The following is a 27032-nucleotide window of genomic DNA, read 5'->3' as shown; positions in this document are numbered from 1 at the left end:
AGAGGCAGCAGTTGTGCTGAGCATCCCTGCTCTGCCTCGCCTTCCTCCTCTGCCGGGGCCCTTGGCTTCTCATGGTGTCAGGTGAGCAAAGTGAGGAAGACAGACCTACTTACAAGGCTTAGGGAAAGGCAAAGGACATCTTGTGTGGTATGGGTTGTTTATACAACTCTTAGGAGCATTGAAGAGGTTGTTTCTGTAGGGAGACTAAAACGGCCACAAGCGCTGTGGCTGGTCTGGGCACTGTCACGAGGGGAAGCAAGTGAAGGGTCTCCAGCACACGCAGGAGCTGCCTCACCTCGGCTGTGCCCACCTGCCTTGTGCCAGGGCTGCGTGTGCCGGGAGCTGGGGGCCGCTCTCCCCTCTCCCGAGGGCTCTGGGGACAGGGAGGCAGCACATGGACCCGTTCCATCAGCTGACCCCTGCCATTCCTGCTCCTCTGATTCCTCGGCCGTGCAGCTGCCCCCGCAGCCAGCTCAGCCCAATTGTTCTGTTTGAATAGATTTTCCTAGCCTGAGTCTCATTTTTCCTCTCCTTTCAGCTCTGCACACGCCCTCCCGTGGGGCTCCCTGTCCCCCCGGGCAGAGCTCAGCTGCTGCTCCGAGGAGAGCTGGCAGCTCCTGCACGGGCGTCCTGGCCAGGTGCACCGCACAGAGCTGCAGAGACCCTGCCCGGGCTTGGGAAGGCTCGGGGAGGCGTATTTCCCTCACGTCCTGTGCCACACGTGCTGTGTCGCTCCTCTTGCGGGCAGGGCAAGGTGTCTGCCGTGCCCGTGAGCAGTGCTGCCTTCCCCACCGCCTGCCTTGTCCTGTGGGATCAGAATCCCCCGTGTGGGGCTTTGCAGCCAAGGTGGTGGGTTCTGGCAGTGCCAGGGCAGGGGCAGCACTGGAGACCAGCTCTGTCTGTGGTTCCTGCAGGACGCAGCAGGGACCCAGGGGCTGCAGGAGACACCAGCTGCCCAAGGAGCCCGTCCCCAGGCTGCACAGGCACCTCCAGGCACTGCTGAGCAAACAAACCTGGAACAGATGAAACCTTGGGTGTTTTTGAGCTAGCATTTGGAGGGTGTGAGAGACTTTTTAAGCCTTTGAGCCAAAGCTGCATTGGATTTGTTGGTAAACCCGGCAGTGCAGGGGGATGGGGCGAAAGGAGGGTGCATGGCAGTGCCAGCTTCCTTAAGGTCACAGTGCTGGCCATCCTGGAGCTATTCCCATGGACATTGATCAAGAAATAATGTGTTAGTTTACATGAGAATAGGATGTGATTTCAGGTAGTACCAGACAGATAGAAGTATGGTTTCTGTTTCAAAAGGCAATTGAGAGCTCTGAGGTTGGTCTCAGTGTTGGAAGACCTGTTTTGACAAAAAACGGTTCAATGTGAGGCTGGTCAGTGGCGCTGTTCTGCTGTCCCTTGGGAGGCAGATCCTTTGGCCTTATTGAGCCTTCATTCACCCCAGGGCTTGGAGGGAGCTCCAGCAGCGCTGTGCTGTTCCTCTGGGATGAGGAAGGACGACCTTCCTGGCCAGTGTGTGTAGCTGATGTTGTTTCCCCTCTGCTGTGTGCCTGCAGAGATCCGGACGCAGCTGGTGGAGCAGTTCAAATGCCTGGAGCAGCAGTCGGAGTCGCGGCTGCAGCTGCTGCAGGACCTGCAGGAGTTCTTCCGCAGGAAGGCCGAGATCGAGCTGGAGTACTCCCGGAGCCTGGAGAAGCTGGCTGAGCGCTTCTCCTCCAAGATCCGCAGCTCCAGAGAGCACCAGTTCAAGTAAGTGCGCGTTCCCAGGGGCAGGCTGGTGCGCAGTGATGGGCTGAGGCTGCTGTGGGCGCTGCAGGGTGGTTTGTAGCTGCACAGTCCTGAAGTGGAGTAAAGTCCATCGTGTCAGCAGTGCGCCCATCTGCCTCATCCCTGGGTGGGGCTCGCAGAAGAGACTGGAGACGGCTCTTTCCAAGGCTTCCTCCACAGCACCAGGGGCCTGTGCTCTGTGAGTTACACTTACTGGGCACTTCTTGAGCAATACAATAAAAATAGGAATTGGGGACCAGGAAGAAGTCAAGCCCTTTGATTTGTTTGAAGGGTCTTGAATTCAGCCATGATTTGATTGTGCAAATAGTGGTGGGCCTGGTGTGTAGCCTCTGTGTGTAGCCCAGTCATCAGCTGTCCAGGTGCTGTGCTGGCAGGCTCAGGCTTGGAAGCAGTTTCTGGAAATGGAATTTACTGCAGTTTATTTGCAATAAAGTATGTGTTTTTTCTGTGCTTGGCTGTACGGTGTTGGAGGGAGGCATATCCTTGTGGAAATATTGTGAAACAAAGCTTTGAAGTAGGAAATATGAACTGAGTCCTGGGATTGTGCGAGAACCAAACCAGTGATGCAATCGTGAAATCCATGAATATGTAAATACATGTTTTCAAAGGCAGCTTCTTTTCAGTTTAACCACACTTGCGAGCTTGGCTAAAACAGAAAATATCTGAAAAAGAAATGGAAAGGAAAACAAACTTGGCTCGGGATTTCAGTTTGGAGGTGACTGCCTCGTGCCATTCTGCTGGCTGGTGACCCCAAGGCTCTGTGGAGGCCAGTGCCCATTGCAGCTGGGGGCTGCTCCCTGCTCCCCGTGTGTGCGCCAGGCCAGGGTGTTGGGCTGGGCTCTGCAGGGTGACGTGTGCTGCTCGTGCTGGGTGTCAGCACCTGCTGCAGGTTGTGATCCTTGCCACAGCCGCCTCTCCTGGCCCTGCTGGGGGCACGGGGTCTTGCTGGGCGGCACGAGCAGCGCTGGAGCTGTGCCCGGCGGGATGTGTGCCCAGCAGAGGCTGCGCCCTGTGCCCTGTGCCCAGCACAACCTGTGCCCAGCACAACCTGTGCCCTGGGGCCATGCGGCAGCACTGGTGGCATGGAACCAGGTGCTGGTCCTGGCTGCTCTCCTTGCAGCACCTCGGCCTGAGGTCTCCACCTTTGCCTCCCTGGGCCACAGTGTTTGTCCCTGTCTCTTCTTCTGCCAGCAGTGTCCGTGAAAGTCTCTCAGCTGGAATTCTGCCCTTTGTTCCAGAAGAAACTCATGTCGTTCAGTTCAGTGCCCAAAGACTGCAGCTGCTGTTCAGTGCCTTTCACAGAGAGCCTGGGCTTTGCCTGCTTGCTGCCCTTCTCACCAGCCCCAGGCTCTTCACAGTCTGTTTCCTCCTCTAACCCCTGGTGATTTTTTTCCTGTTTCAGCTGCAAGAGCAGTGATTTCTGCTGTTACGTTACTAAATCCTATTTATTCCATATTACTAAATCCCATTTAATCTGTTTACGCGGTCTCTCCGGTGTGAGGCTTTACTGCTGTCTTATGCCAAGCTCTGCTGATGATGAGCTGCTATTCAGATCCTCTCTGTCCTTCTGGCATCTGGCTGTTGTGTTGATTGTGTGGTGCTGGATGCTGCAGTGTGCACCAAGGAATTGAAGGAATTGGCCAGTAAGGAACTCTGGCTCAGAGATGGAGCCCACCTGAATGTGTTCGTGGTGTGCACAGACACTGGGAGGTGATGTTGGATGCAGAACCCTTTTATGAGCACTTTCTAGTGGACTGAAACCAGCACAGTGTATTGGGTGGCAGAGGGCCCTTCTGCAGTGGAGTGACAGCCGTATTCGTAGTGCAAGTGGAAGGAATGAGCAGAACTCTCTCCCTTTCCAGGGATGTCTCTTCTCCTGTGCCATCTTCCAGTGCACCCAGTTTGGGAAGGGGCTGGCTGGGGGCCTTCTGTGGTCTGGTTTGTGTGCAGTGGACATCCCTGCGTGGCAGTGCTGGTGCAGCCGGGAGAAGAGGTGATGCCCCAAATCCCAGTGACTGTGTGCAGGGGAGGGAGGCAATGTGCTGGCAGCCTTCATTTGAGAGCGTGTGCCTTTTTGACCTGTTCACCTGACCTTTTGGATTTTTTCCCCCACAATTCTCTAGGAAGGATCAGCACCTCCTTTCCCCTGTGAACTGCTGGTACCTGGTCCTGACGCAGACCCGCCGGGAGAGCCGGGACCACGCCACCCTGAACGACATCTTCATGAACAATGTCATCGTCCGCCTGTCGCAGATCAGCGAGGATGTCATCAGGCTCTTCAAAAAGGTACCCTGGGCAGCCTTGCTTCCTGAGCCTCCATCCTGCCATTTCGGTCTGAAACAGAATTTTCATAAATGCTGGGAGCAAATCTTGCAAGGGACTATCATTAAAAGTCTTTCCAGGTAGTATTTATCCTAGTGTCATAAAGAAACTGCGATCTAGACCGGTCAAGTCTAGAGTGCGAGGTGTGACCTGGTGCTCAGAGTGTCAGTGCCAGAGAAGTGAGAGGTGGAAACGTGATGACTTTTTCTGAAGACTCTTTGGAGGGTGTCAGAGAACAGGTCAGAGCAGGCTTGTTGGGTGGAGCCTTGCTCAAGAGCAGGGTGACAGCTATGAGGCAGGTACAAGAAAGGAGTCAGTGTGGCCTCCTGAGGGGAAGAGTCATGCCTCAGAAATTCGGAGGAGGTATTTCCACGAGCCAGAGATCATATCATTAGCTGGTGCAGGGCCTTCACTGGAAAAGGGCCTTAGCTGAAATTCTTGAAGAGCTGTTGAAGAGTAGAGAGGAGTTGTTTTCTGGATTAATGATTAGTTAAAAGACAGGAAAAAAGGGAAAGAGAGTTCCAATGCAGTTCCTAATAAATTATTTGGAAAAAGCCTGAATAGTAAGATGACAAAATCTGCTGATGATACAGAATTATTAATGATAACCAAATTAAAAAGGAGCATCAGAGACTTCTGAGAATCACGCAGTCAGGTGGACCAGGACTGTTCATTGAGGGTGAGGAGTGTGGTAAGAGCACCAAGAGTCCCAGCAGAGGGTAGGCTCTGTGGCCGTGTTCTCCTCAGGGCAGCTGGGGGCTGTAGTGAGGGAGCAGGGTGAGCCAGGGGCACTGCCTCTCCAGCAGGAGAAGGCTCGTAATCAGGGCTTCTCTTGAAATTTCAGCCTGACTGGAGAATAAATTTCATATGATATTTTTATGGCCAGTTTCCTCTAGTTTATAGATCTGACCTAGAAATTAAACTGCAAGGTCAGGTTTGTGTTGGCTGAATTGATATGGGATACCATCCCTTTTCCTGTTCTCCTGCCCTCCAGAAATGGAGATATTTGGTATATGCTGATAGCTGATTAGTGCACTTCTGTCTCAAGATCTTTGCCCTGAACCGGTTTTTGAGATTTATATTTAAACTATCCTCCTGCTTTCCCTGCCCATGTCTGTGGATGGTGCATCTCGTTTGGAAACAGGACAAATTCAGCCAGCTTGCAAACAAGGACGTATATTCAGTGTTTTGAGTGTTCTCTTGTTGTATGTCAATCCTCAGCCAGGACAGGATGGTGAAGTATTCATCCATTCAGCAGAATTATTTCTTTGTGTTTGGTTTTTTTCCATCTCCCCTCATTTGTGAACTTGAAATTTCAACTTCTAAGGCTCAACACTTAAGCTCAGAAGAAGTGGTTGCTCCTTGTTTCTCCCTCCATCTCCTGCCAGGAGAGCTGGCGTGACTCTCTCTGCAGCCTGCCAGAGCCAGCACCTGCTTTGCATCCAGAGGAACCTTTAGAGTTGTGGGCACCTGTGACTTCACTGTGTTTGTTCCTTGGGCTTACCTGTCCCTGGAAATACTGTTCAGCTAAATCAGGGAAACTACTTACTTTGTGTCAATGTTTGCCTTGCCTGTGGACAGGGAGACTGCCACTTTGGGGCATATTCAGGTTATTTATTTTTCTCAGCCTACGGCACTCCTTGTCTGAAGGGATCTGAGGCTGCACTTCTCACTTCACAGCAGGGCTCAGTGGGAGCCTCGGGCAGCTGTGTGGAAATAGGAGCATGCGGGTCGATGGGTTTTGAAGATCCAGCCTTGCAGTGTACGAGGCTGCTCAGAGGAGGGATCTCTCACTGGGGTGTCCACTCTGGCTTTGGCCGTGGTGGGTGAAGTTCTCCAAGCCCTCCTGCAGGGGAGGGGGGCAGGCTGTGCGAGGCTGCTGGCACAGACCCCGGCTGCAGAAGGGTTAATGCACCCGCAGCCCTGGTTCAGCTGCTGGCTGTGCTGGAGATTGCTCTTTGATGGTAAATTAGGGCAACACTTTTTTCCAGAAATGCCACATTTAATTCTTCCCATCTAGAGTTTATTAATGGCCTGTGACGTGCTGCAGGGACATAAGGAGCCAGGAGTTTTGTGTTTGCTGCGTTCATTATGTGAATGTAAACAATCCCATCAGGGAGGGCTCCCGGGGTGCAGGGCGAGCAGAACTAAGGAGCAATCGCTCGGCAAGTGGCAATCTGCCCGGGAAGCTGTGGGGTGCTGAGCTGCTGCCTCCCTGGCTGAGGCTGGCAGCAGTGGGGTCTCCCATCACCGCGCCGGGCGCTGCGGTTTGCTCCTCTCCACCCAAGGGTCCTGCCCCCGTGGGCTCCACAGCCTCCCTGGTGTCCAGCTGGGAACCCTTCCAGCCCAAGCCACCCCGGGATTCTGTGAGGAAGGCAGAGGAAGAAAACTCAGTTGGGCAGATTTCCCTGGAGCTTGCAGCGTGAGCCACGTTCCCGGCGCAGGAGGGGAGGATCAAGGCGTGTTGACGTTGCTAACAGGCAATAACTGGAGATGCTGGGATGTGTCCCTGCTGGGGTCTGGCTCACTCTGCTGTCAGGGAGAGTCTGTCACCATGAAACCTCTCAGTGTGTCCTGGCGGACTCAAACCCAGGGTGAGGGACCCACTGCCAGGCAGGTGTTCGCTGCACTCTGACCTGTGGCAGAAGGAAGTTTGATGCTGTGTCCAGGTGTGGGATACAGGGAATTACACATTTGAGACAGAGCATTGCTATGTCCAAAATAAGGGTGCTGGGTTATTCCCCAGTGTGGGATTTAATTATGTGTTTTGACAGTGAATTTAATTACACCCCGGGCTGCATTGTCCTGGAAGGAGGTTGGATGGGGAAATAGTGTCTGGATGGGAGCTCTTGTCTTTGTCTTTAGAATAAGTGTTCTCTGTTGCCAGTCATCCATGCTGCTGCTTCCCCGTACTTTGTCAGCAGTGGCAGGAATTTTAATAAATCGCTAACTTGAAGCCATTGCTGTCTCAGTGAGCAACTGTGGGTTTTAGGAGGAATGTGAGGCACAAAGGAAGCAGCTAAATTCTCGTTTGGGTTGTGTGGATGATCCCAGGGAACTGCAATGATGTTTTGGTGCTGTCTCATGTAAGGACACAAAGATAATTTCTCTGTTGGAGAAGGGGAAGGCAGCAGGCTCGGAGGAGAGGCAAGTCCTTCAGCTGCTCCCTTGCCTGTGCTTGAGAGAGGCTCCAGCATCCTCACTGTGGACGCTGCCCTCCTGGGTGCTGGGATTCCCCCAGCGATGCCACAGACCCTTTGGCTCCCTGCAGCAGGGGACAGGTGTTAGGTTACCGTGTCTGTAAGCAAATGGCTCTTTAACTGCTCCCCACCCGTGGTTGCCTGTGTTGCTCGATGTCAGAATCTAAAATTGGGTTTGAAAATTACAGCTTTGTGGCCTTGCCCTTCTGCCCAGCACTGCCAGGGCCACCACTAACCCGTGTCCCCAAGTGCCACATCCACGCAGCTTTTAAATCCCTCCAGCAACGAAGAAGAAATTTTTCCTGATATCCAACCTAAACCTCCGTGGCACAACTTGAGGCTGTGTCCTTTTGTCCTGTCCCTTGTTCCCTGGGAGCAGAACCTACCCCCACCCGGCTGCACCCTCCTGTCAGGGAGCTGGAGAGAGTGAGAAGGTGCCCAAACGTCTTTGGGCTGTGTCTGGGGGGATGCACGCCTGTCACGGCTCTGCTGTGAATTGAGATTTCTGAGAGCAATGATGACCATCTGTGTTGGTGGGCAGGGGACAGGGAGTGGGGTCCAGTCCAGATGAGGGTTCCGGGGAGCTGTGGGCCTCAGCTGAGCACCTTCTGGTCAGTGCCATCACCCTGGCACCTGGGACCCATGGCAGGGGACCAGCGTGCATCAGTCAGGCCTCTGAGGACGGGACTGTCCCAGGTGCACTGACACTTACTCACAGACACACTGTGGTCACTGCTGGGACTTTCACCCTTTAGACTCCTTGCTTCAGGCTTTGCTTTAAGTCTAACTTCTAATAATCTAGATTAAACTTTCAAAGGATGTAGGTTGTCCCGTTGACTGGAATTAGAGGTCCTTTCCGTGTTGAGGGCTTCTCTCATCACCCAGCCTGATGGAACGTTGTTTTCCTTGCCCACGTGCACCAAACTTCCTGGAGTTATTTGAGGAAATGTGGAAGAAAGTTCTCAGGTTTGGTTTGGTTTGGTTTAGGGGAGGGAGGAGGAGGGTGTCTATACTTAGTTTAAACACATCTTCAAGCTCTAGTATGTATTTCCTGGCCAGGAAGATTCCAGGGAGAGCTTTGTGGTGTAATTACAGGCTGGCAGGAAAGCAGTGCGAGCACATCCCAGCTCCTCCAGCTGCTGGGTTGCAGTAGGAGCTGGTTTGATCTGCAGCCAAGCCCAGTGCTGGGCAGCTCCCCGTGCTGTGGCCTCTCCATGAAGGGCCGTGCCCGTGCTGTGGGAGCCTGGCAACTGCGTCCGCCTCGTCCTGCCTGGCAAGGAGAGGGAAAGCACTGGCTGGTAGTGGGATTTCAGCAGGCAGGAGAATGCCAGGAGTTCCTCACTGGCGGTGAGTGTCTCCTCAGCTGGCTGAACTTTGGCTGCTGCTGTTGTGAAACTGGAAACTTTATTATATAACTGTGGTGTAGCTGTTTTGCAATGTCCTTTTCCAGAGATGCTTCGGTTCACTTGGGTCAGAATAGTGAAAATGAGCTACTGAGGAGAAGCTGGGGTGGTGGGTCATGGCCAAGGGAAATGTAAACCGGGGGAGCCCTGATAATCTTTGCTCTGAAATACCAACGTTTGCTGCTCTGTGATTAAACACACCTGCTGCTGGACCTGCAGTTTCCAGCCGAGTGTTTCAGATCGAGACAGACTGACAGGTGATGCTGTGGGGCTGGAGAATGTCAGTCTAGGGAACTACAAACCCACAAATGGCTGTTGGATGGTGTACACCTTGCCAGTCTCGAAGTGAGTCTCTGCCAGTCCCCAAACTGGGCAGAGTGTTGTGTGTTATACCCAGATGGGGAGTTGACTGTGGGCTGGGAATGAATTCTACCAGTGGAGGGGCAAAGCAGTATTGCCTGTAATTTTAGATTCATCTGTTTTGCAGGATAAATGAGTTAAATTATGTGGAATTCCTCCTCGTGGTCTCTGAAAGCTGGGTTGGTTGACCCATGGGCAAACATCCACCTCAAATGAATACGCAGCAGTTCTGAAACTTCACGAGACCTTGCTGCACTGTGTATTCACGTTTATGATTCCTCTGAACGTATTTTCATTTTAGAACTGCATGTGTTGAGCATAACAGTCTCACCTCTCCTTGTTTTTGTCTTGCAGAGCAAGGAGATTGGCCTCCAGATGCACGAGGAGCTCCTGAAAGTCACCAACGAGCTCTACACGGTGAGCAGTGAGCCGGCCCATCATTCCTGGCTGGCAGCGCGGGGAGCACAGGCATTTGTCAGGGCAAATCTGAGGAGATTGTGCCCTGGCTGTCCCTCCCCTCACATCCTCTGGGAGGGTCTGGCTCCTGGCTGGGGCGGTGGCAGTGCTGGAGGATTCCCCAGCAGTGCGAGGCCAAGGGCTGGGTCACGCTGCCCAGCTGCTGCCCTTGAGCATGGCTGGGATATTTGGTGTGATCCAGTGGGATCCCTGTGTCTGTGGGGCTCTCACCTGCCAGGGCTCCAGCACCACGTGTCCTTTTGGCCCTGCTCAGGCACTGGTTGGTGATTGCAGGCACCAGTGGCTCTGAGCTGGCCCTGCCTGTTTGTTGGACACCTCCCTGCTCCTGTGAGCCCGTGGCCTGGGGGGATGGCTGAGCATGACCTTCTTCTGGAGAATGCACAAACCTTCTGGCTCCCAGGGGCACAGCTCTCCCTGTCTTGTGCCCCGAGGAGCACTTTGGCTGCAGAGTTGTCTGTGCCTCCCGGTGAGATCATGTGCTGTTAGTCAGGACATGTGCTGTTAGTCAAGCAGGTTTTCATAGCAGGGTGGTAAAAGTCTTTGTGCTGCTTCTGCCTCTTGCCCTGTAGCAATTGGTTTTTTTAGAAATGTATTTTATTTGTGCTTTAGCAGCAACAAAACCATTTAAAGTCTGCCTTTTGTTGGAAAATTGAGATAATACATTTGCTTTCTTTGGTGGTGTCTGTAACTGGTACATAAATAATACTGCAGTAGGTTTATTCCCAAACAATCATTCTATTTCATCTTTTTGAAAAACAGGCCTAAACAACAGAGCGTGAATGATTGTATTTGAAATTTCTGCCATAAATCTCCCCTTAACAGGTTTGTTCCTGCACTGGCCGTTGAAGGATTTGATTGCCGTGAGACCTGCAGTGTGGGTGGACAGCAGATCAGATTAAAAAGCCAGTGTGAGATTTGGGAGTGGGTTGTTGACGGTTGAATGTCACAAGCTGTGTTAGGGGTGGTGACTAATTAAGATGAATTGCAGCAGCAGCATGTCAGATGCAAAACAAGGAAGAGCTAACAAGGGCTGGGCTGGCCTGGGTGGCTGTGGACCAGTTGTCTGAACCCAGACACGGGGCAGGGCCATCCCTGAGGGACATGCTGGGGTGAGTGCTGTGCTGGGGTCCCAAGTGCAAGCAGCGGCCAAGGAGGAGCACAGAGGGCAATTCTGCTCGTCCTCACAGGAGCTGAGATTTCCCCCGTTCGCTGCTTTGCTCCGTGTGCTGAGCAGAATGGGCTTGGATGGTGAAACGCACGGGTTTGGATGGTGAAACTGGAACAGCTGGAGGAGCTCTGTGTTTGTGTTCAGCCTTGCTGCTAAGAGAACAAACTGGTTGTGTCATCCAGCCAGGAGGGAGCAGGGAAGGGACGTGCCGCCTTCAAAAGCATGAAGAAAAGCCCGTGGGGCAATCAGGGTCACCTCACATCTGCCTAGTGCCAGCAGCTCCTGCTGGTCAGAGTTCTGTCCTTGAGCCAGGGGGTGAAACGGGCCCAGCTGCCCCCCTGGTTCATGGGGACATCCTTGGGACTGAGCTGCTGCTGGAGTGTTCTTTGCAGCACGTTGGGAGCCCACGAGCAGCACGGGAAGGGTGGCCGCTGACACGGGATGAGGGCCTGGCTCACAGGACACCAGGCTGCTGCTGCCTCGGAAATGTCACTTGTCTGCTCTCAGCACAGAGAAGTCGATTTTCTTGCCTCTGGCCAGGCCTTTACCCACAGCTCATCTGTGCCCTGGCAAGGCTGCTTTTCAAGCCTCTCTGAGGGGAATTCTGTGCACTGGGCGGAAACTACAATTTTTTTACAGGCTTCTCAGGCATTCAGTGTCTCAAACTCAGGCCAAAACAACCACATTGATTTGAACTCAGCCTTGTTGCTGTTCTGATGCAAGCCACCCTGTGGACTCTGTATGGAGAGAACTAAAGCCACACTGATTTTAATCAAAATGGAAGTGGATGACTTTCATTCTGAAGTGGAGATGCTTGTGAATGGTTTTGTGCAGAAGCAGTTCAGCTGTGAGTTAAAACCAGCTTCGTTCCTTTGGTTGCTCCTTATGGATTCCAGCAGAGAGGTGCCAGTTGGAGCTGGTAAAGGCAGAAGGCTGAGGGGGCCCGAGCCTGCACTGACACGGTCACCCCATTTTTGCTCTGGCTCCTCTGCTGGGTCACAGCCTTGGGGATGGGCTGTTGAGGAGAACAAAGCCCTTGGAGCTGGAGACTGGTGCCATTTACGGCCAGTGTTTTGGCAACAGCCTTTATCCAGAACATGTAATTAATATGGAAAACACAACTCGTGTTGTTAAATAACTAATGAACATTGGAACATATTTTTCCTCCTTCGCTGCAGCTAATTAACTGATTTGCAGGAAAGATCCCCGGGACGCAGCTGTGGCAGTTTGTCTTTGTGTCACAGCAATGCAAGCCAGGGACAGCAGGATTTGATTGCCCACACGGAGATGGCACAGGGGAATTGCAGATCAGGGGCTGATTGCTGCAGTGCAGCTTGGCCCCGGCCAAAATTAAGGCAGATATTAAACAGAAATAGCCTCTGAATTTCCAAGAGCAAGCTGTGTGGCAGGGCAGCTGGTGAGGAGCACAGTGAGCTGTTTCAGGTGTCTCTTTTGGTCGGGTAACTGTCCCGTAACCTTTGGATTTCACAAAAACCCTGCAATCTGGACCCGTTACTCGTTGGACTTCTCTGTCATGTTGTCAGGGCCTCTATGAGTGCTGCAGAAACCTTTCCTCTTACTGCCTGTAGCCCTGATATGCAGCACTCTGCTTTTTCACTCCCCTCTGTGTGATTCACAAAAAGATGTAGATGGTGAGCGTGAGGAGGGCTCAGTGAAACCCTCCGGTCGTCCTCTGTAAGAGAATCCCAGGAATTGCCTGGTTTGTGTGTGCCCGGTGCCATTCACTGCAGGAAAGGCAGTTTGAAATAGGTGGCTGGAATCCGTGTTACGCATCTGCAGGGTTTGTCAGTGCAGCAGCTGAGGGCCGAGGCAGGAGCCCTTGCTCAGCGCCCCTCGGCTGTGCCTGCAGTGGGATCTCCCTGCAGGGGCAGGTTTGTGCAGCCCCGAGGCAGTGCTGGGAGCCTTCAGCCCGGGTTGTGCTTGGCAGGAGGAGGGATCATGCGGCTCAGCCTGCCCTGCTCCAAGTCAAACGCTGCCGCGTCCTGCTGACGGCCGCAGATGAGGAGAGCTCTGTGTTTTCTTCATTAAACTGTGTGTAAAAATCCCCTGCATTCGTGGGTTCCTGCTCTGTTTTAACCCTTGGGCTTCAGGCAGCCCATCCCAGCGTGTCCCAGCGTGTCCCAGCCTGCAGTGCCCAGCCCTGCTGAGGCTGATTGCAGTCAGCAGTCGGGCACTGCAGGCTGTGTCAAGGCAATGTGAAATAAACCATCCGCATCCCAAAGGGACATGATGGAAGGGGACAGTGTGACTAAAGGCATAAAGAGAGAGGAGCAGATATGTCCCTCTTGCCAGCTCTGTTGAAATGATCCAGTGTGCCCTTTGGGCTCTTGTTTCTGAAAGGAAAGGCTGAGGTGGAATTTTGCCTGTGGAGTGTTCCAGGATCAGTGTCATCCCTCCTGGATCTGGAATGTGAAGGACAAGGTGCTGCTGCCCCTACCCTGGCACTGTCTGAGCCTGCTGGCAGCAGCAAGGGCAGGATGAGGTGGTGACAGGAGACAAACCCCATTTCTGCCTGGGAATTGCAGCTCCTCCACTTCTGGATGGTTCTGGTGTCTGGGTGGCAGAGCAGGGACTGTCTGATGGCTCAGCAAGTGCAAGTGTAGGAACAGAGGGGGTACAAAATGGGTTTCAGAGTGACTGTGGCCTCCCTCACAGTCACTTGCCATGGAGACCCTTATCCCAGCTGCAGAGATCTGAGGTTATTCCTTATTTCCCTGTTGGCAGGCATGTGCTGCTCTTTGCCTGCAGGCGTGATGACACAGTGGGGCTGAGTGTCATCACGGTTCTTAGACCAGCCTGGAGCCTCTAGATATAGGGCTGGGATTAATCTCTCAAGCTTTCCTCCCCACTTTGTTCCTTAGTGCCACAGTGGCCCCCACAGCCCCTCTGCCCTGCCCAGGGCTGCTGGCTTGTCCTGCTCTGGTGCTCTGTGTGACCATGGGAAGGTGGCTCATGACCTCCTGTGTCTGCAGGTGATGAAGACCTACCACATGTACCACGCAGAGAGCATCAGTGCTGAGAGCAAGCTGAAGGAGGCAGAGAAGCAGGAAGAAAAGCAGTTCAACAAGTCAGGGGACATCAGTGTCAACCTGCTGCGACACGAGGACCGGCCACAGCGGCGCAGCTCTGTCAAGAAGATTGAGAAGATGAAAGAGAAGGTGGGTGAGAGGGAAGGAGGAGGCAGCTGGGCTGGGGTTGGGGCTCCCTGCAGGCAGCCTCCAGCCTTGTCTTTGTGAGGCCATTCCTGTGTCTCTGAGAAGGGTTAGAGAAGGCTGGTGTCTCCTGTGCATGCGCTGCTGGAAGGCAGCCCAAGGAGGCCATCACAGGTGTCTTCCCTGCTCCTGGCTGTGCAGGAGGGCCAGGAGCAGCTTCTAGAGAAGGGTTGGCTCTGAGTCAGGAGGGCATGACAGGAACAGGCAGCGCAGCCTTGGTCGGGGTGGTGGACCTGCACAGGAGCCACCTGGGTCTCTGGAGGGAGAGCTGAGACAGGCAGCCTGAGTGCTCCTGGCTCCTGGGGCACAGGACAGGGAGGGGTGGTGGGAGCTGCTTCTCCACCACTGGAGCCCACCAGGGGCCTGGCTGTGCCAGCTGGGACCTGAGGCTGTGCTGAGCAGGGCGGTGCACCAGCGTGTCTGCCTTGGCATGGTGATGTATCCTGCTCATCCTGCTCCCGACACCAGACCCTGCTCCAGGAGTTTGGGGTCTGTCTGTGATGTGTTCTTAAAGATGGGCTTTTAAAAGTTAACAACAGCAGCCTTGGGTTCACTAAGGTACTGACTCCTGGCAGCAAAAAAATACTTGGATCTATAAAATACCAGTATTCTTCCTCTGTGGACTGTCTGGGAGTGAGAGTGCAGTATTTAGATGGATTTGCTGGGCAAAACACTTTGTGCCATTCCGGCCTCAGCAAATCCCCCTGGCCTCAGGATCTCCACAGTTTTTGTGTTAATTTTGGATAAAAGGAGATAGCTTTCCCAGCCAGGATGCATTTGCTCACTGGCTCATCCAGCCCTGGGACATTTCTAACAGTGAGCTTCTTGGAAGGGTTAATCTTTTGATTCAGCCTTCAGAGCAGGGATCTGCCTGAGCAGATGTCGCAGAGCTGGAGCACATCTGCTTTCCTACAGTTTTGAATTCTGAGTCCTGTTCTGAATTGTGTAGCTTGGGCCTCTGGGCCAGATTCCACTTCGATACAGCTGCACACATCTGGAGCAAGTCCAAACGTACGTCAGCATTTCTGGGGGGAAAATATGGCCCTCTGGTTTTGACTGATGCCAAAATCCCCAGCAGCAGCTGTGCTCAAGGGCTCCAAGCACCTCTGAGCAGGATGCACTCATCATGGCTGGCTGACAGTGCGAGGGGTGCTCAGATGGGATCTCCTCCACCCTGCCAAGGTCCCTGTTTCCGTACCAGATACCAAGTTTTGGTAATTACCTCGTCACACCCAGCCTGCAGGGTGCTGTAGGGCTCTGTGGCAGGAAAAGCTTTGCCAATACCGTCCTGGTTGTGCTCTGACACTCCATTCTGCTTTTTCAGAGACAAGCCAAGTATTCTGAAAACAAGCTGAAGTGTACAAAAGCCAGGAATGACTACCTGCTGAACCTGGCGGCCACCAACGCAGCCGTCAGCAAGTACTACATCCACGATGTCTCCGACCTCATCGACGTGAGTCCCTTCCCTCTGCCCAGCCTGGCTGAGCTCCCATTGCACTCCTGTGTGGTGCTGAAGGGGTGTCTGTGGGGGCTTTAGGATGCTCTTAACTGGGGCTGAAGATGTCCTGTGGATTGGCTTTGCCTGGGGTGAGCCAGGTGAGACTGAGGTTTCTTCTTGGCCCGTTGGATAGTCTGTGTTTGAGACAAAGGAATGCTTCCCGAGGTCAGACGCTGCCTTGGTTTTGGTGCTGAAACAGAGAGGGGTTTTTTCTTTCTACTACTTGGTGGCTTTGGTGGTGATTCAGCAGTTGTGGCAGTGCTCTCCTGGCCGGGGAAGGTGCCTTTGGGGCTTTGTCCCGGTGCTGCTTGCAGGGAACAGCCTCAGGGCAGGAACTGCTGGAGGCAGGTTCATGGCCCTGGCAGGAACTGAGCACTGGTGACTCCTACAAACTGCTTTGAGATGATTCAGAGGAGGGGTTTACCCAGAGAAGGGACTTCTGCTTCTTCCTTTAACGGGCTTCCCACAGAGTGTAGATTGCACGGTGCAGTTTCTTCCTGCTGGAGTTGCCTCGGTGAGTGCATAAATAGCTGAGCTTGAAGCACTGCGTTACCATCATTACCTGACTGTGCAATTTAAAAAGCTGCTTGAGCGTCTACCTCCTTTCCTAGCCCATTAGCATGTAGTTACACTTCTGAGAATTAATTAACGCCTGATGCAAAACCCCTAATGACTTCGAGATTTTAATATATGATAAAATACTCTTCATTATGTCCCTTTTGTTCTCTTTATTATTGAAGATGTGTTAAAAAAACAAGTAGGTTGATCATGGAGACATTTGAATGGCAAGGTGTGAGAATGCCTTGATTTATCTGCAGGCTTTTGCAGTGTATATTCTCTCTTTTTTTTTAATTGTTTTTAAAGCAAGAATTACTTACTTTTGTGGTGTTTTTTGAACTTTGATTTTCTGGAGAGTTGCTGAGTTCCATTTTAGCTCTGTCTGTTTATATTATTCTTCCCAACTTTTATTTCCTCACTGACACTTCCACTGGAGTCAGCAGATGGCATTTCTCCTGCACTCCAGGAATCCCTTCAGGGACTTCAGCTAAAGCATCTTTAACGTGGAGCAATGAAACTTCCCCGGCTATAAATTCTGTTCACCAAGGAAACAAAATGTTGGCTGTGCGAGCTGAGCACGGGTGTCCTATATCCTCAAAGAGAGAGCAGTTTATTTTTTACAAGTTCAGTGTATTTTGCAAGGATGAGGCAAGAAGGGCTTCAGCAGCTCCAGAAGAAATGAATCCAAGTCACCGGGTCCCAGTGGTGCTGGAGGGGTCAGTGCAGGGCAGCTGAGCCCACGGAGGGAGCGGCTCTGCGGGGAGACCAGGGGGGACAGGGGGCTCAGGGGGAGCGGAGCTGAGGGGGCTCCGAGCCGGGGGAGCTCCCATCCGGGGGCAGCTCCGGGGCCGGCTGGCCGCGCTCCCGTGGCTCGGCCGGCTCCTCCACCCTGCTCCGCCGGGGCACGGTGCGGGATGCACCGGGTCTGTGGCGCACGGGAGAGGCGAGGGCGCTGGCACACCCTCCGTCTCCGGCGGACATCGCCGCGTGCAGCTGCTGATTCCACGCAAATCCGAACCGTCGGGACGCCGCAGCAGCCAGTTCCCCGGCGTTACCCCAAATCCCAGCTGCCTCAGTGCCGTCTCCTAGGCACAGGCTCGCCGTCGCTCGCTGCCCGGGCACCGCCGCCCGGCCGTGGCTGGGACAAAGCGGCAAAGCCTGCTCGGCTCTCCTGCTCTGGCGAGGCACGGGAGGGCCCAGCTGCTCCGGGACGGTGGGAGCCGCCAGGGCTGCGGCTTAATGGCAATTGTAAAACCCACCAGAGGAGCCGTGAGGGGCCACAGAGCCGTCTGCCCTTCTGTCTCCAGTGGCCTCGTTGTTTTGTCCTGGAAAGGAAGGGAAGAATATAGAGACAGATCAAATTAGCCTTGGACAGGCAGTGCACCGTGGGGCCTCCTCCTCGGATGACGCGTGCGTCTGCTTAAACGCCTGGGCTCGTCTCATTTCTGTCATTAACTGTGGGACCAAGGGAATCTTTTCGGCCACGTATGTGAAGAGGAGATAAAGCTCCTTATCCATCCCTCTGGAGTTCTGTGGGAAATGGCTGCAAGATAGTTTGGAGTGGTCACATGAAAGATATCACTAGATTCAGCAGAGAAAATGGAACAGTCGGTGTCCGTACAAACTGATCTCCTGCAAGGTGCGCAGCCTCCTCTGAGTCCTTCTGGAACAGCAACTCGCTTCCCTACGGATTAGAGTTTGCTCATCTGAGACAAAGAAGCCAGGAAAGGAGGGGAACTCTGAGGAAATTCAACATTACATGGAACAGTCGAATTGCTTGGTCCCTGGAGAAGTTAGCTGAGTCAAGCTAGGGAACAGAAACAGCAGTTGAAATAGTTGTGCCAGAAATCCTCAGTTGGCTTTACTGGCCTGGTTGAACAGGGCTTGGAGCAACCTGGGCTAGTGGAAGGTGTCCCTGTTCATGGCAGGGCAGTTGAAACTGGATAATCTTTAGGCTCTCTCCCAACACAGACCATTCTGGGATTCTGTGATTTACTTGCCACACAGTACAGCTTTGGATTTTGCGGCAACGTCAAGAGAGTAGAGGCCAGAAATTAAAATAGGCACATAATTATTATATATTATGCATATAATTAAAAATATTGCGGAATATTTTTGAAGGAAAAAAAGATGCAGAAAAGAGGGAACAGAGCAGAGCAAATGAGTTGGGCTCTTCGTTTGCAGGCAGTTGTGGTTCTGTGGAGGCAGGGGCGTTGCTGCTCTGCCTGGGAAGTGAAGGGGTGGCTTGCAGGGCGCCCAGGTGTTACTGCAGGGTTCCACGTGCTCAGGTGAGGCATGGGCCTGGCTGAGCTCTGTCCTGTGCAGGTTCAGCCTCCCAGATAACAGAGGGACTGGAAGCTGCTGGGGCCACAGACCGCTGTGTGCATTTCCTTCTCCCTGGAGCCCAGGGCTGCCCCCCGTGCAGCTCTGGGGTGGGCAGCGGGAGGCACGCAGGTGTTTGGCTGCGTCCATGGTGTTTTGGCCAAACGTGCTTGCTTCAGCTCCAGGGACTGGTTTGTTTCTCAAGCTGAACGCTGGGATATTTCCACCCCTTGCAGGGTGTTTCCAGACGTGATGAATTAATGCTTGGGGAGCTCTGAGCTTGGCAGATGAAAGGCGCTGCAGAAGGGCTGGGGATTATTATTTGTGGTTCTAATTTATTTGCCATCAAAGGGATGAGAGGGGTGAGAAAATGCCATTTGTTCTGGGGCTGGGAGCATCGGTTTGAAGTCTTTTTTTTTTCTTCCTTTTTCTTTTCCCCTCCCCACTGTGTGTTCCTCTGGGAATTGCGTGGAAGTCCCTGCTCTGTCTTTTCTTCTCTGGCCATCCGTGTGTGAAGCAGCTGGCACGGTGCTGATCACCAGGGACTCCAAGGGCTGCTGTGTGTGTCGGAAGTGCCTGCCCTGGTTTTCAGGAGCAGCCGATTTCTGGGCACTGCAAGTCACCGCCGGCTTCAGTGCGAGTCCAGCAGCAAAAAACGGGGAACGTTTCACATGGAATTTTGTCCTAAAAGCAGCTGGCAATGCCCTGAGCCCCTCTCCTTGGGTTCTGTGGCATTCAGTGCTTTGCCTTGTAGTGGCTCGGTTTTGTGTGCTTTGGGAATTCCCACCTTGAGCAGTGGCAGGTATTTCCTCCTGGTGCTGCCTTTTGTAGCAAGGTAGCTGTGATTTCAGGGGGTGGGAGAACACGGGTGAGGGCTGGGGGCTGCTGGGGAATGCACAGTCCGTTCCCAGGGCACAGGGCTGTGGTCAGCTGGCCGTGGCAGGAGTGCTGGTCCTCCCCCAGTGCTGGCACAGGGTCCTGGCCCTGGTCCCTGCCCCGTCTGTGTGGCAGCCCCTCGGCTGCATTGTCCCAGCTCTGGGGTTTCTGTTCAGCCTGGAGTGGTCGTGTGGGTGTTCGTGCTGAAACCGTCTCGTGGCAGAGACTTGCAGTGCAGAATGAGGTTTTGCCCCAAGCAGAAAATGGAAATTCACCCCTTATCTTTTTTGTGTTGCTTGTTGATTTTTTTAAGGCAGGTTTATGCCAGTCCACGACTGGCATAGATCAGTCACATCAATTAATGTGATTGGAAGCTAAATGGAAGCAGGATAAATGGAGGGCTGTGAAAACCCAGTAGTTTTTACAAAACTCCTCATTATTGCACATGGGGGTTCACAGCTTTTAAAGACTAGGAGTGACAGTGGGGCTCTCTGGGGCAGCTGTGGGTGGGGATTGGCCCAGTGTAGCTTTGCTAGTGCTGGTTTTAGCAGAGACTGAAGCAAGCACAGCCTTGCTGTGACGTGATCTGAGCTGAGCCATGTCTCCTCACGTCGGCACCGAGCAGGAGATGCCTTCTTGGGTTGGAGCTGCTTGTGGCACCAACTGAGCTTTCAGATTGCACTTTGAGTTTATCAGTATGAATTTCAGGAAGCGTTTCTTCACAGAAGGGGTTGCCAGACACTGGAACGGGCTGCCAGGGAGGTGTTGGAGTTTCCATCCCTGGAGGTCTTCAAGGGATAGCTGGAGGTGGCATTCAGTGCTCTGGGCTGGGTGACAAGGTGGCGATTGGTCACAGGTTGGACTTGCTCAGCTCTGATGGAGCTTTCAGCAAATCCCTGTGCTGGTATGACGCTTGACATGCCAAAATCAGTTAGAGTGAGGACAATGTTTAAAAGCAGGTTTTTTTGTCTAAAGTACAGTATTTTGGCAGCAATTAACTCCAAGTTTTACTGTTTTCCCCAAGACAGACATGAGAGTGATGAGCAGCATGAGGAGGTGCTCCATGGTGGGAGGCAGGCAGGTGCTCAGGGCCAGAGCAGGACGTGCACACACTGCAGGGCATGGTGTCCACTGCCACACCTTGCTTCAGCGCCCACCTGTGTTTGAGAACCTTGTGGAATGGTTTGGGAGTGTTGGTGTGAGCAGCCCCTCCTTCGTGTTTCTCAGTGCTGTGACCTGGGCTTCCACGCCAGCCTCGCTCGGACCTTCAGGACGTACCTGTCAGCTGAGTACAACCTGGAGACGTCCCGCCACGAGGGCCTGGACATCATCGAGAACGCCGTGGACAACCTGGACGCCCGCAGCGACAAGCACACCATCATGGACATGTGCAACCAGGTCTTCTGCCCACCGCTCAAGTTCGAGTTCCAGCCACACATGGGGGACGAGGTAACGTGCTCACCTGTGGGGCTGCAGAGGGGCCTGCCCTGCCCCTCCTCTGAACCATCACTGTGAAATTGTTCCCGACTCCTTACCCCTCTCTGCTGCCTTCACACACCGCTGTTCGTGTGTCCTTTCCTAATGAGACTCTGGGCTCGTTAGCGCTCCTCCTTTCAGGCTGCTCCGTGTCTCTCCCAATTAGGAAGCCCGTGGTTTGGCGCTCTCTGCCCCGCAGATCTGCACAGGGGAGCTGTGATTAACCTGCTGTAATTGGGAGATGGCTGAGTGCAAAGCACACAGTGCTGGCCCGGGTCCTGGGCGCTGCCGATGGGACACACGGCAGCACAACCTCTCTGGAGGCTGCCAGGAGCTTGTGGGGGCTGGAGGGAATCGTGTGGGTTTGGAAATGTGCGTCTGGTCCATGCGTGACCCGTGGCATGTCTCCTGTCTCAGGTGTGCCAGGTGAGCGCCCAGCAGCCTGTGCAGACCGAGCTGCTGATGAGGTACCACCAGCTGCAGTCTCGGCTGGCCACCCTCAAGATAGAGAATGAAGAGGTAAGAGGTCGGGTCTGTGGGCAGCACTGCTGAGCCTTTTCTTCCACTGCAGGCTTCCTGCTCTGCTCAGGTGTGGAGCCCCTCCTGTGGCAGAGTTGGAAATGCCCACAGACTGCAGGCAGTGCTAGCCCAGGGCTCGGGAGCTGCCTGTCGAGGGGCTGTTTTGGCTCAAGGTGTGTCCTTTTCCCAGCCTGCCTCAAATGCACGCTGTCCTGTTTCTGGTAGGTACGGAAAACGCTGGATGCCACAATGCAGACCCTGCAGGACATGCTGACAGTGGAAGATTTTGATGTTTCAGATGCCTTCCAGCACAGCCGCTCCACTGAGTCGGTCAAATCAGCTGCGTCAGAGACCTACATGAGCAAAATCAACATTGCCAAGAGGAGAGCCAACCAGCAGGAGACTGAGATGTTCTATTTCACTGTGAGTCTCAGCTCAGGCCATACAGGACACGAAGCATTAATTGCCAGGGCTGAGGCCCAGTTAAGTGCTCATTAGTGAAGAGCAAGAACCAATTCAGTCTCTTTAAGTACTTGTCTTCTGTCAGACTTGGGTCTGGAATGCATTTCAGTTGCAGGGCACTACATAAGGACTGACAATCCAGTGCCTGCCTTGTTTTTCTCTTTGAAGGAACAACTGGAGCAGCCAGATGAGACTGAAAACTTACTGAGTGGAGTAGGAGAGGCTCTGGGCAGGGCTCAGACTCCAGATGGTCTCTCCATGAGCCGCCATCCAGGGTCTCTTCGGGAAGGCGTTCAGCACTGTGAACTATGAGCCAAGCTTCCTCTCTAGCCTGTCCAGCTTAAATTTGCCCTTGGCCCACAGATGAGCTGAAGCCACTCACATGGCAAGGAAGGCACAAAAGCTGTGGTGTGTGTGCCTGCCCTGCAGCTCTCATGCTGCACTCCCAGGCAGAGCACAGGTCTCTGCTCTGGTACTTGAAATACAGGCAGCAGCCATGAGGTCGCCAGAAGTCTCCCTCGTGTCAGTGTGGGTCATAGCCTGTGGTTAACAGCATCCTGTGATGTGTTACACATGCATAGGAGAGCTTCTACTTTCTCTTAATAATACTATTGTAGACTGGGGGGGGGGGGGGGGGGGGGAATTGCAATTTTCATTTGGAATTGTGCTTGGCATTACTTCAATGGTTTTTGCAGAGGTTTGATCTTCCCCACTCTCTGTCTTCCGTTTTCCATCTCCTGTCTCCCTCTCTCCTCTCACCTGTGTAATGCCTTGTGTGAGTGTTCCTGGGTTCCCACAGCCTCACTGTGGGACGGGCAGCGGTCCTGCACCTGGCAGTCCCTGTCTGGGAGGGCTCAGGCACTGGGAGTTCTTGCCTGGCATTGTTGTTTTGCACAGAGGCGAAGCCTTGGCAGTGCAGGGAAAGCTGCTTTGGTTTCCTAGGCCGTTCCCAGCAGCCTGACAAAAGAAAGCCAGCTTTGAACTCTTTGTCCCTCCCGCATTCCCGGGCAGGAGGGGCAGCTCCAGGGAGACCAGGCTAATGAGACCATCAGGGCAGTGGCTGGAGCAGGGGGGAGTGATTAGACCCTGCTGGGCCCTGCAGCACAGCTGGTGCAGCCTGCAGCCTCCTGAGCCCCCCCAGCAGCCCCCAGGCTACACTGAACATCCATTAGGGGCTGTGGTGCTTAACCCACCCTGTTTGTTCTTTAATTCCAGAAATTTAAGGAGTATCTGAATGGCAGTAACCTCATCACGAAGCTCCAGGCTAAACACGACCTGCTGAAGCAAACTCTGGGAGAAGGTGAGCTGGGGTCAGGTCCAGGGAGGATCCTCCAGTCACCTGAGAGGGTTTAAGCCATGTGTCATCTGTCAGCCTCACCTGTGTGTTCTCCTGAGTCACTGATGGTCCTGTGCCTGAGTGCTGCTGCTCAGCATACCAGTGACATACAAAATCGTGGTTTCCTTGGATTACTCCTCCCACTTTTCTTTGGGAGTGCACATGGAGGAATCTCTTTGAACCTGATACTGTGTGCTGAAGTGCTGGGTTACTTCTCCAGCAGCAGAGATTGCCACTCACTCCCACTCTCTGCCTCTTTCCTTCCTCTCCCTCTTCTCCCCCAGAAGATTCCAATCTTCTCCCTCCAGATTTCTAATTTTTCTTTTAATGGTGGGGGCACCAGGTGGGCATCTCTCCTCCCCAAATGCAGCTTCTCTCTGCCAGAAGCCATTCCTTGGGGTGTAGGAGCCAGCAGTGAGGGTGTGACCCCCAGCACAGCTGTGCTCTGCGGTCCTCTGCTGGTGGCTGATGTGGAGAGATGATGGGAACTTGTGTTTCTTACAGGTGAGAGAGCTGAGTGTGGAACAACCAGGTGAGCACTTCCTTCCCCTTACTTGCCCCTGGGGAGGGCTGGTGCAGGAGGGGGATGTGGGAAGGGGGGTTTGCTTTGCTACTGGTGCAGCTTGGTGGGGTTCAGGTACCACCTGCAGCCCCCCGTGCTGACGGGCTGGCAGTCCCTGTGCCCCACAGCCCTGTGCCCCCCATCCTGCTCCCCAGCTGCATGGCCTGCAGTGCTGGGATCAGGGGGATGGCAAGCAGCCCCTGGTTCTGCTGCAGTGTGGTTGCTGGCTGGCTGGCTGGCTCTGGTGTGCCTGGATGTGCTTTGTCAGCACGGGGCAGTGCCCGGGAGCTGAGGTGGGGTTGTGTCCAGGCAGGGTGACACGAAGGTGTCCACTCACTCCCTGCCATCCCTCTTCCTTTGGGGACTTTAATCTGTCCCTGAAATTGTCTCCCAGCTCTGGCTGCTTGAGCTCTGAGTGCAGAGCGTGTCTGTATCACAGATTTCATCCCTCTACTGCAGGAGAGAGGGCTGGGGTAAATGTGACAGAGGGGAGGCTTTGATCTGTGTGCAATCCATGAAGCATCTCCGCAGAGCTCCAGTGGCTTGCTCGGAGTGTGCTGATGTTCTGACAGCGAGACACAGGCCAGCAAAGCCTCCAAACAGCTCCCTAGAACATGCACAGCCCGTGTGTGAGCTTGTTCCAACCTTGTTTGTGTTTAATAAAATTTATAATGCCAGCAAAAAAAAAGCTCCATTCCTTGTTAGGAGTGGTGGAGCAGATGGTGCAGCCTGGGCTGCCCTGCCAGGCAGGAAGGAGGCTCCTTGTGCCGCCGGCACCGGGCCCAGCGGGCACCCGGGGGGCACAGGGTGCTGTCAGGACAGAGAGGGACTGCAGACAGCAGGGGCTGTGCAGGCTCTGGCACGCTGGGGAGCTGGCCACAGCCCTGCTGGATCAGCTGTCACTGACTCAGGTCGGGGGAGCTGCCCTGGCACCCCGGGCCCTGGCTGGGGGCTGCAGGCGCAGTCCCCGCAGGGTGTGGGGCAGGGCTGGGTGCCCAACGGGCGCCAGTCACCTCTGCTCCTCAGTTACCACTCGAAGGAGTGGTTGGGAGCTGTAGGAGTGGAGTCAAGTTGCTTAATTAGAGGCATCTGATGAAGGAACCAGCAGACCCCTGTTGTCCCCTTTGCGCTGAACTCTGTAAAGCGTCCGTGTCTGTTCCGTGAGAACTCCTGCATGAAGGCTCCAGGACCCAGTTTTGTGTGTTTGCAGTCGTGTTCTCTCCCGTGCAGACATCAATACAGCCTGGGGCAGAGGGCAGGGCAGAAATGTGTTTGGGATTTTGTGGTGGTTTTCACCTTTTTCTAGATCTGGACACTGGATATCTGTCATTATCCAGAGGAATTGGACTGGGAGTAGCATTAATGAAAGTAGCCCTCCAACATCCTCAGTACTGCACTGAAACCTGTCACAGGCTTCTCGGGCTTCTTCATCACTAGCAGTGGGAGGGTCATCCCCATCCCTGGGATCCCAAAGAGAAGTTAGATACAGGAAGGTGGAGGTGTTCCCACTGTCCTCGTTCCGGCCTCTTTCTGTGAGCAGAGTGAAATCTGTTCAGCAACAAACAGGAGTACCCCAGAGTTTTCTGGAGCAGCTGTGGTTTATTTTGGATGTATCTCCTCAGCTGCTCTTGGTGCCTCTTCAGGCTGAGGGGTGCTGAGCTGGTGGTGGTGGGAGGCAGGTGTTAGATCCAGATGACCCCCAATGCCCCTGGAGAGGTGTGGGACACACCAGCGTGAGTGGCTGCAGGGTGCGTGGAGCGACACATCGAATCCTCACAGTGGGACTTTTCTGTTCGATTTCTTATTCTCAGTTATAACCTGTGAGATCTCACCCTGTCATGGCGTTTATGTTGGTGTTTTGTTGATTTATTTTGTTCCATTTTCTCCCAGGCCCCCATGTCTTCCCCCTAAGCCACAGAAAATGAGGAGACCTAGGCCTCTCTCAGTCTATAATCATAAACTCTTTAACGGCAATATGGAAACGTTCATTAAGGTACTTGCTGGCTTGTGTAGGAGTGTCTGTGAACGCTGGGAATGGAATGGTGGCTTTCCTGTCCTGGCTGCTTGCCATCCTCAGGGGTTCCCTCCGGCCCGTCTGCCCCCAGCTGGTGTGGCCAGCACGGCTTGGCCTCGGTGATGATTTCTCCACAGCTCCCCTTGTGCATTCCTGGTGTTCCTGTCCCATCAGCTGCGTGCTCTGGACCCCACCCATGGCTGGTGGCCATGTGCAGTGTGAGGCAGTCCTGGCTGAGTGTCCTCATTGTCCTGCTGCTTCTACCCATCCTGAGAAGAAAGATGGGCTCAGCTCAGCCCTCAAAGGAGCATCAGACACAGCCCCCTTCCTCTTTTCCACATGGTTTTGGTGGTCACCCATCCTTGTGGCTGGGAAGGAAGATAAAATGACCCCAGAAAGGGTCTCCCACGTGCAAGGACTGTCAGCCTGGGGTAGAAATCCTGTTGTATGGGTGGCATGTTGGAGGGCAGACAGGTGATGCTCAGCCTTACACCCAAAAGCATCGGTGACTACCAGCCGAGCTGGCTCATCCCTGCCAGCTGCTGACAGGTGGTGTCCTGTAATCTGCTCTGGAGAAAGCTTCAGTGAAAACCCTTCAGGAAGCAGTAAAGACAAACTGTTGGATTTGGTGACTAATAGGCATCATCTGGCTGGGGTTTATTCCCTCAAGCACAGCCCTAAGCCCGAGGGCAGTGTCTGTACGCAGCGCCGGCGTGGAGAGTACTGGCCCTGCTGGCAAAGCCTGTAATCCTGTTAGGATTTGTTATTGCTCCTGACTTTAACTGGTTTTTAAAAAAGTAATGCTCGTTAAATCCCAGCCTGTTCAGCACTGAGAAGGAGGAATTAGCTGCTCTAGAAATCCATCTGAGCAGGAGTGTCCTGTGCTAGCAGAGACCCCTTGGGGGGTGGCTGCCTGCCCTTGGGGTGCACAGCCTCACGGGCAGCTGGGCCAGTTGTCCCCTGGTCACCCAGTGCCCCCATGGCTGCCCAGTGCCCCAGGCGAGGTCTGTCCCTGTCCTCGGGCTCCTGGGAAGGCCCCAGGTGCAGACAGGGATGAAATCCGAGAGGCTGTCGCTGCAGGTCACTGAGGCCGGGGTGCCGTGAGCCAAAGGGGTTTGGGAGGGAGGGTGGGCATCCCACAAGCCTGTGTTGGCCCCTGCTAAGCTGCCATTGCATCTGAGCGTTCATGGCCTCCGAAGGAGATGCTCACCTCTAACTGAACTTATCCCTGCTTAATCTGTTCTCTTTTTTCCACTCTGCTGCTTTTTTGTGTGCTCAGAGGAAGGAGGAATGCGCGAACGAGGAATCAGGTACTTACTGGAGGCCCATCTGCAAGGCGGAGGGAATTGCCCAGAGATGCCACTGTGCTCTGCTGGAAAAACAACCAGAACCCCAAAGAGAAATGTGTCCACTTGGGCTGTCAGACACGGCCCATGGTCCCCTTGAGCTTCT

The 27032-nt window shown here is 53.9% G+C and overlaps 1 protein-coding gene across 2 annotated transcripts in view; it reads left to right on the top strand.

The window, feature by feature from the left end:
• SRGAP3 (SLIT-ROBO Rho GTPase activating protein 3) overlaps window positions 1-27032 on the top strand; it is a 72193-nt gene that overhangs the window by 31107 nt on the left and 14054 nt on the right. The window contains exons 2-12 of one of the 2 annotated variants that reach the window (XM_066195069.1): window positions 1563-1755; window positions 3918-4080; window positions 9434-9496; window positions 13718-13903; window positions 15282-15410; window positions 20439-20660; window positions 21105-21206; window positions 21432-21629; window positions 22884-22968; window positions 23509-23536; window positions 26860-26890. In XM_066195069.1, coding sequence (XP_066051166.1) covers window positions 1563-1755; window positions 3918-4080; window positions 9434-9496; window positions 13718-13903; window positions 15282-15410; window positions 20439-20660; window positions 21105-21206; window positions 21432-21629; window positions 22884-22968; window positions 23509-23536; window positions 26860-26890 — 1400 coding nt within the window. Of the gene's footprint in view, window positions 1-1562; window positions 1756-3917; window positions 4081-9433; window positions 9497-13717; window positions 13904-15281; window positions 15411-20438; window positions 20661-21104; window positions 21207-21431; window positions 21630-22883; window positions 22969-23508; window positions 23537-25456; window positions 25560-26859; window positions 26891-27032 lie in introns of both variants that reach the window. The other variant, XM_066195068.1, reaches the window with a different exon arrangement.

Source organism: Chamaea fasciata, unplaced genomic scaffold (genome assembly GCF_029207755.1).
Source record: "Chamaea fasciata isolate MVZ Bird 193981 ecotype frontalis unplaced genomic scaffold, bChaFas1.0.hap1 SCAF_13, whole genome shotgun sequence".
Classification (NCBI taxonomy): domain Eukaryota; kingdom Metazoa; phylum Chordata; class Aves; order Passeriformes; family Sylviidae; genus Chamaea; species Chamaea fasciata.
The sequence above is the reverse complement of the archived record's forward strand: the minus strand, read 5'-3'. Positions and strand labels throughout refer to the sequence as shown.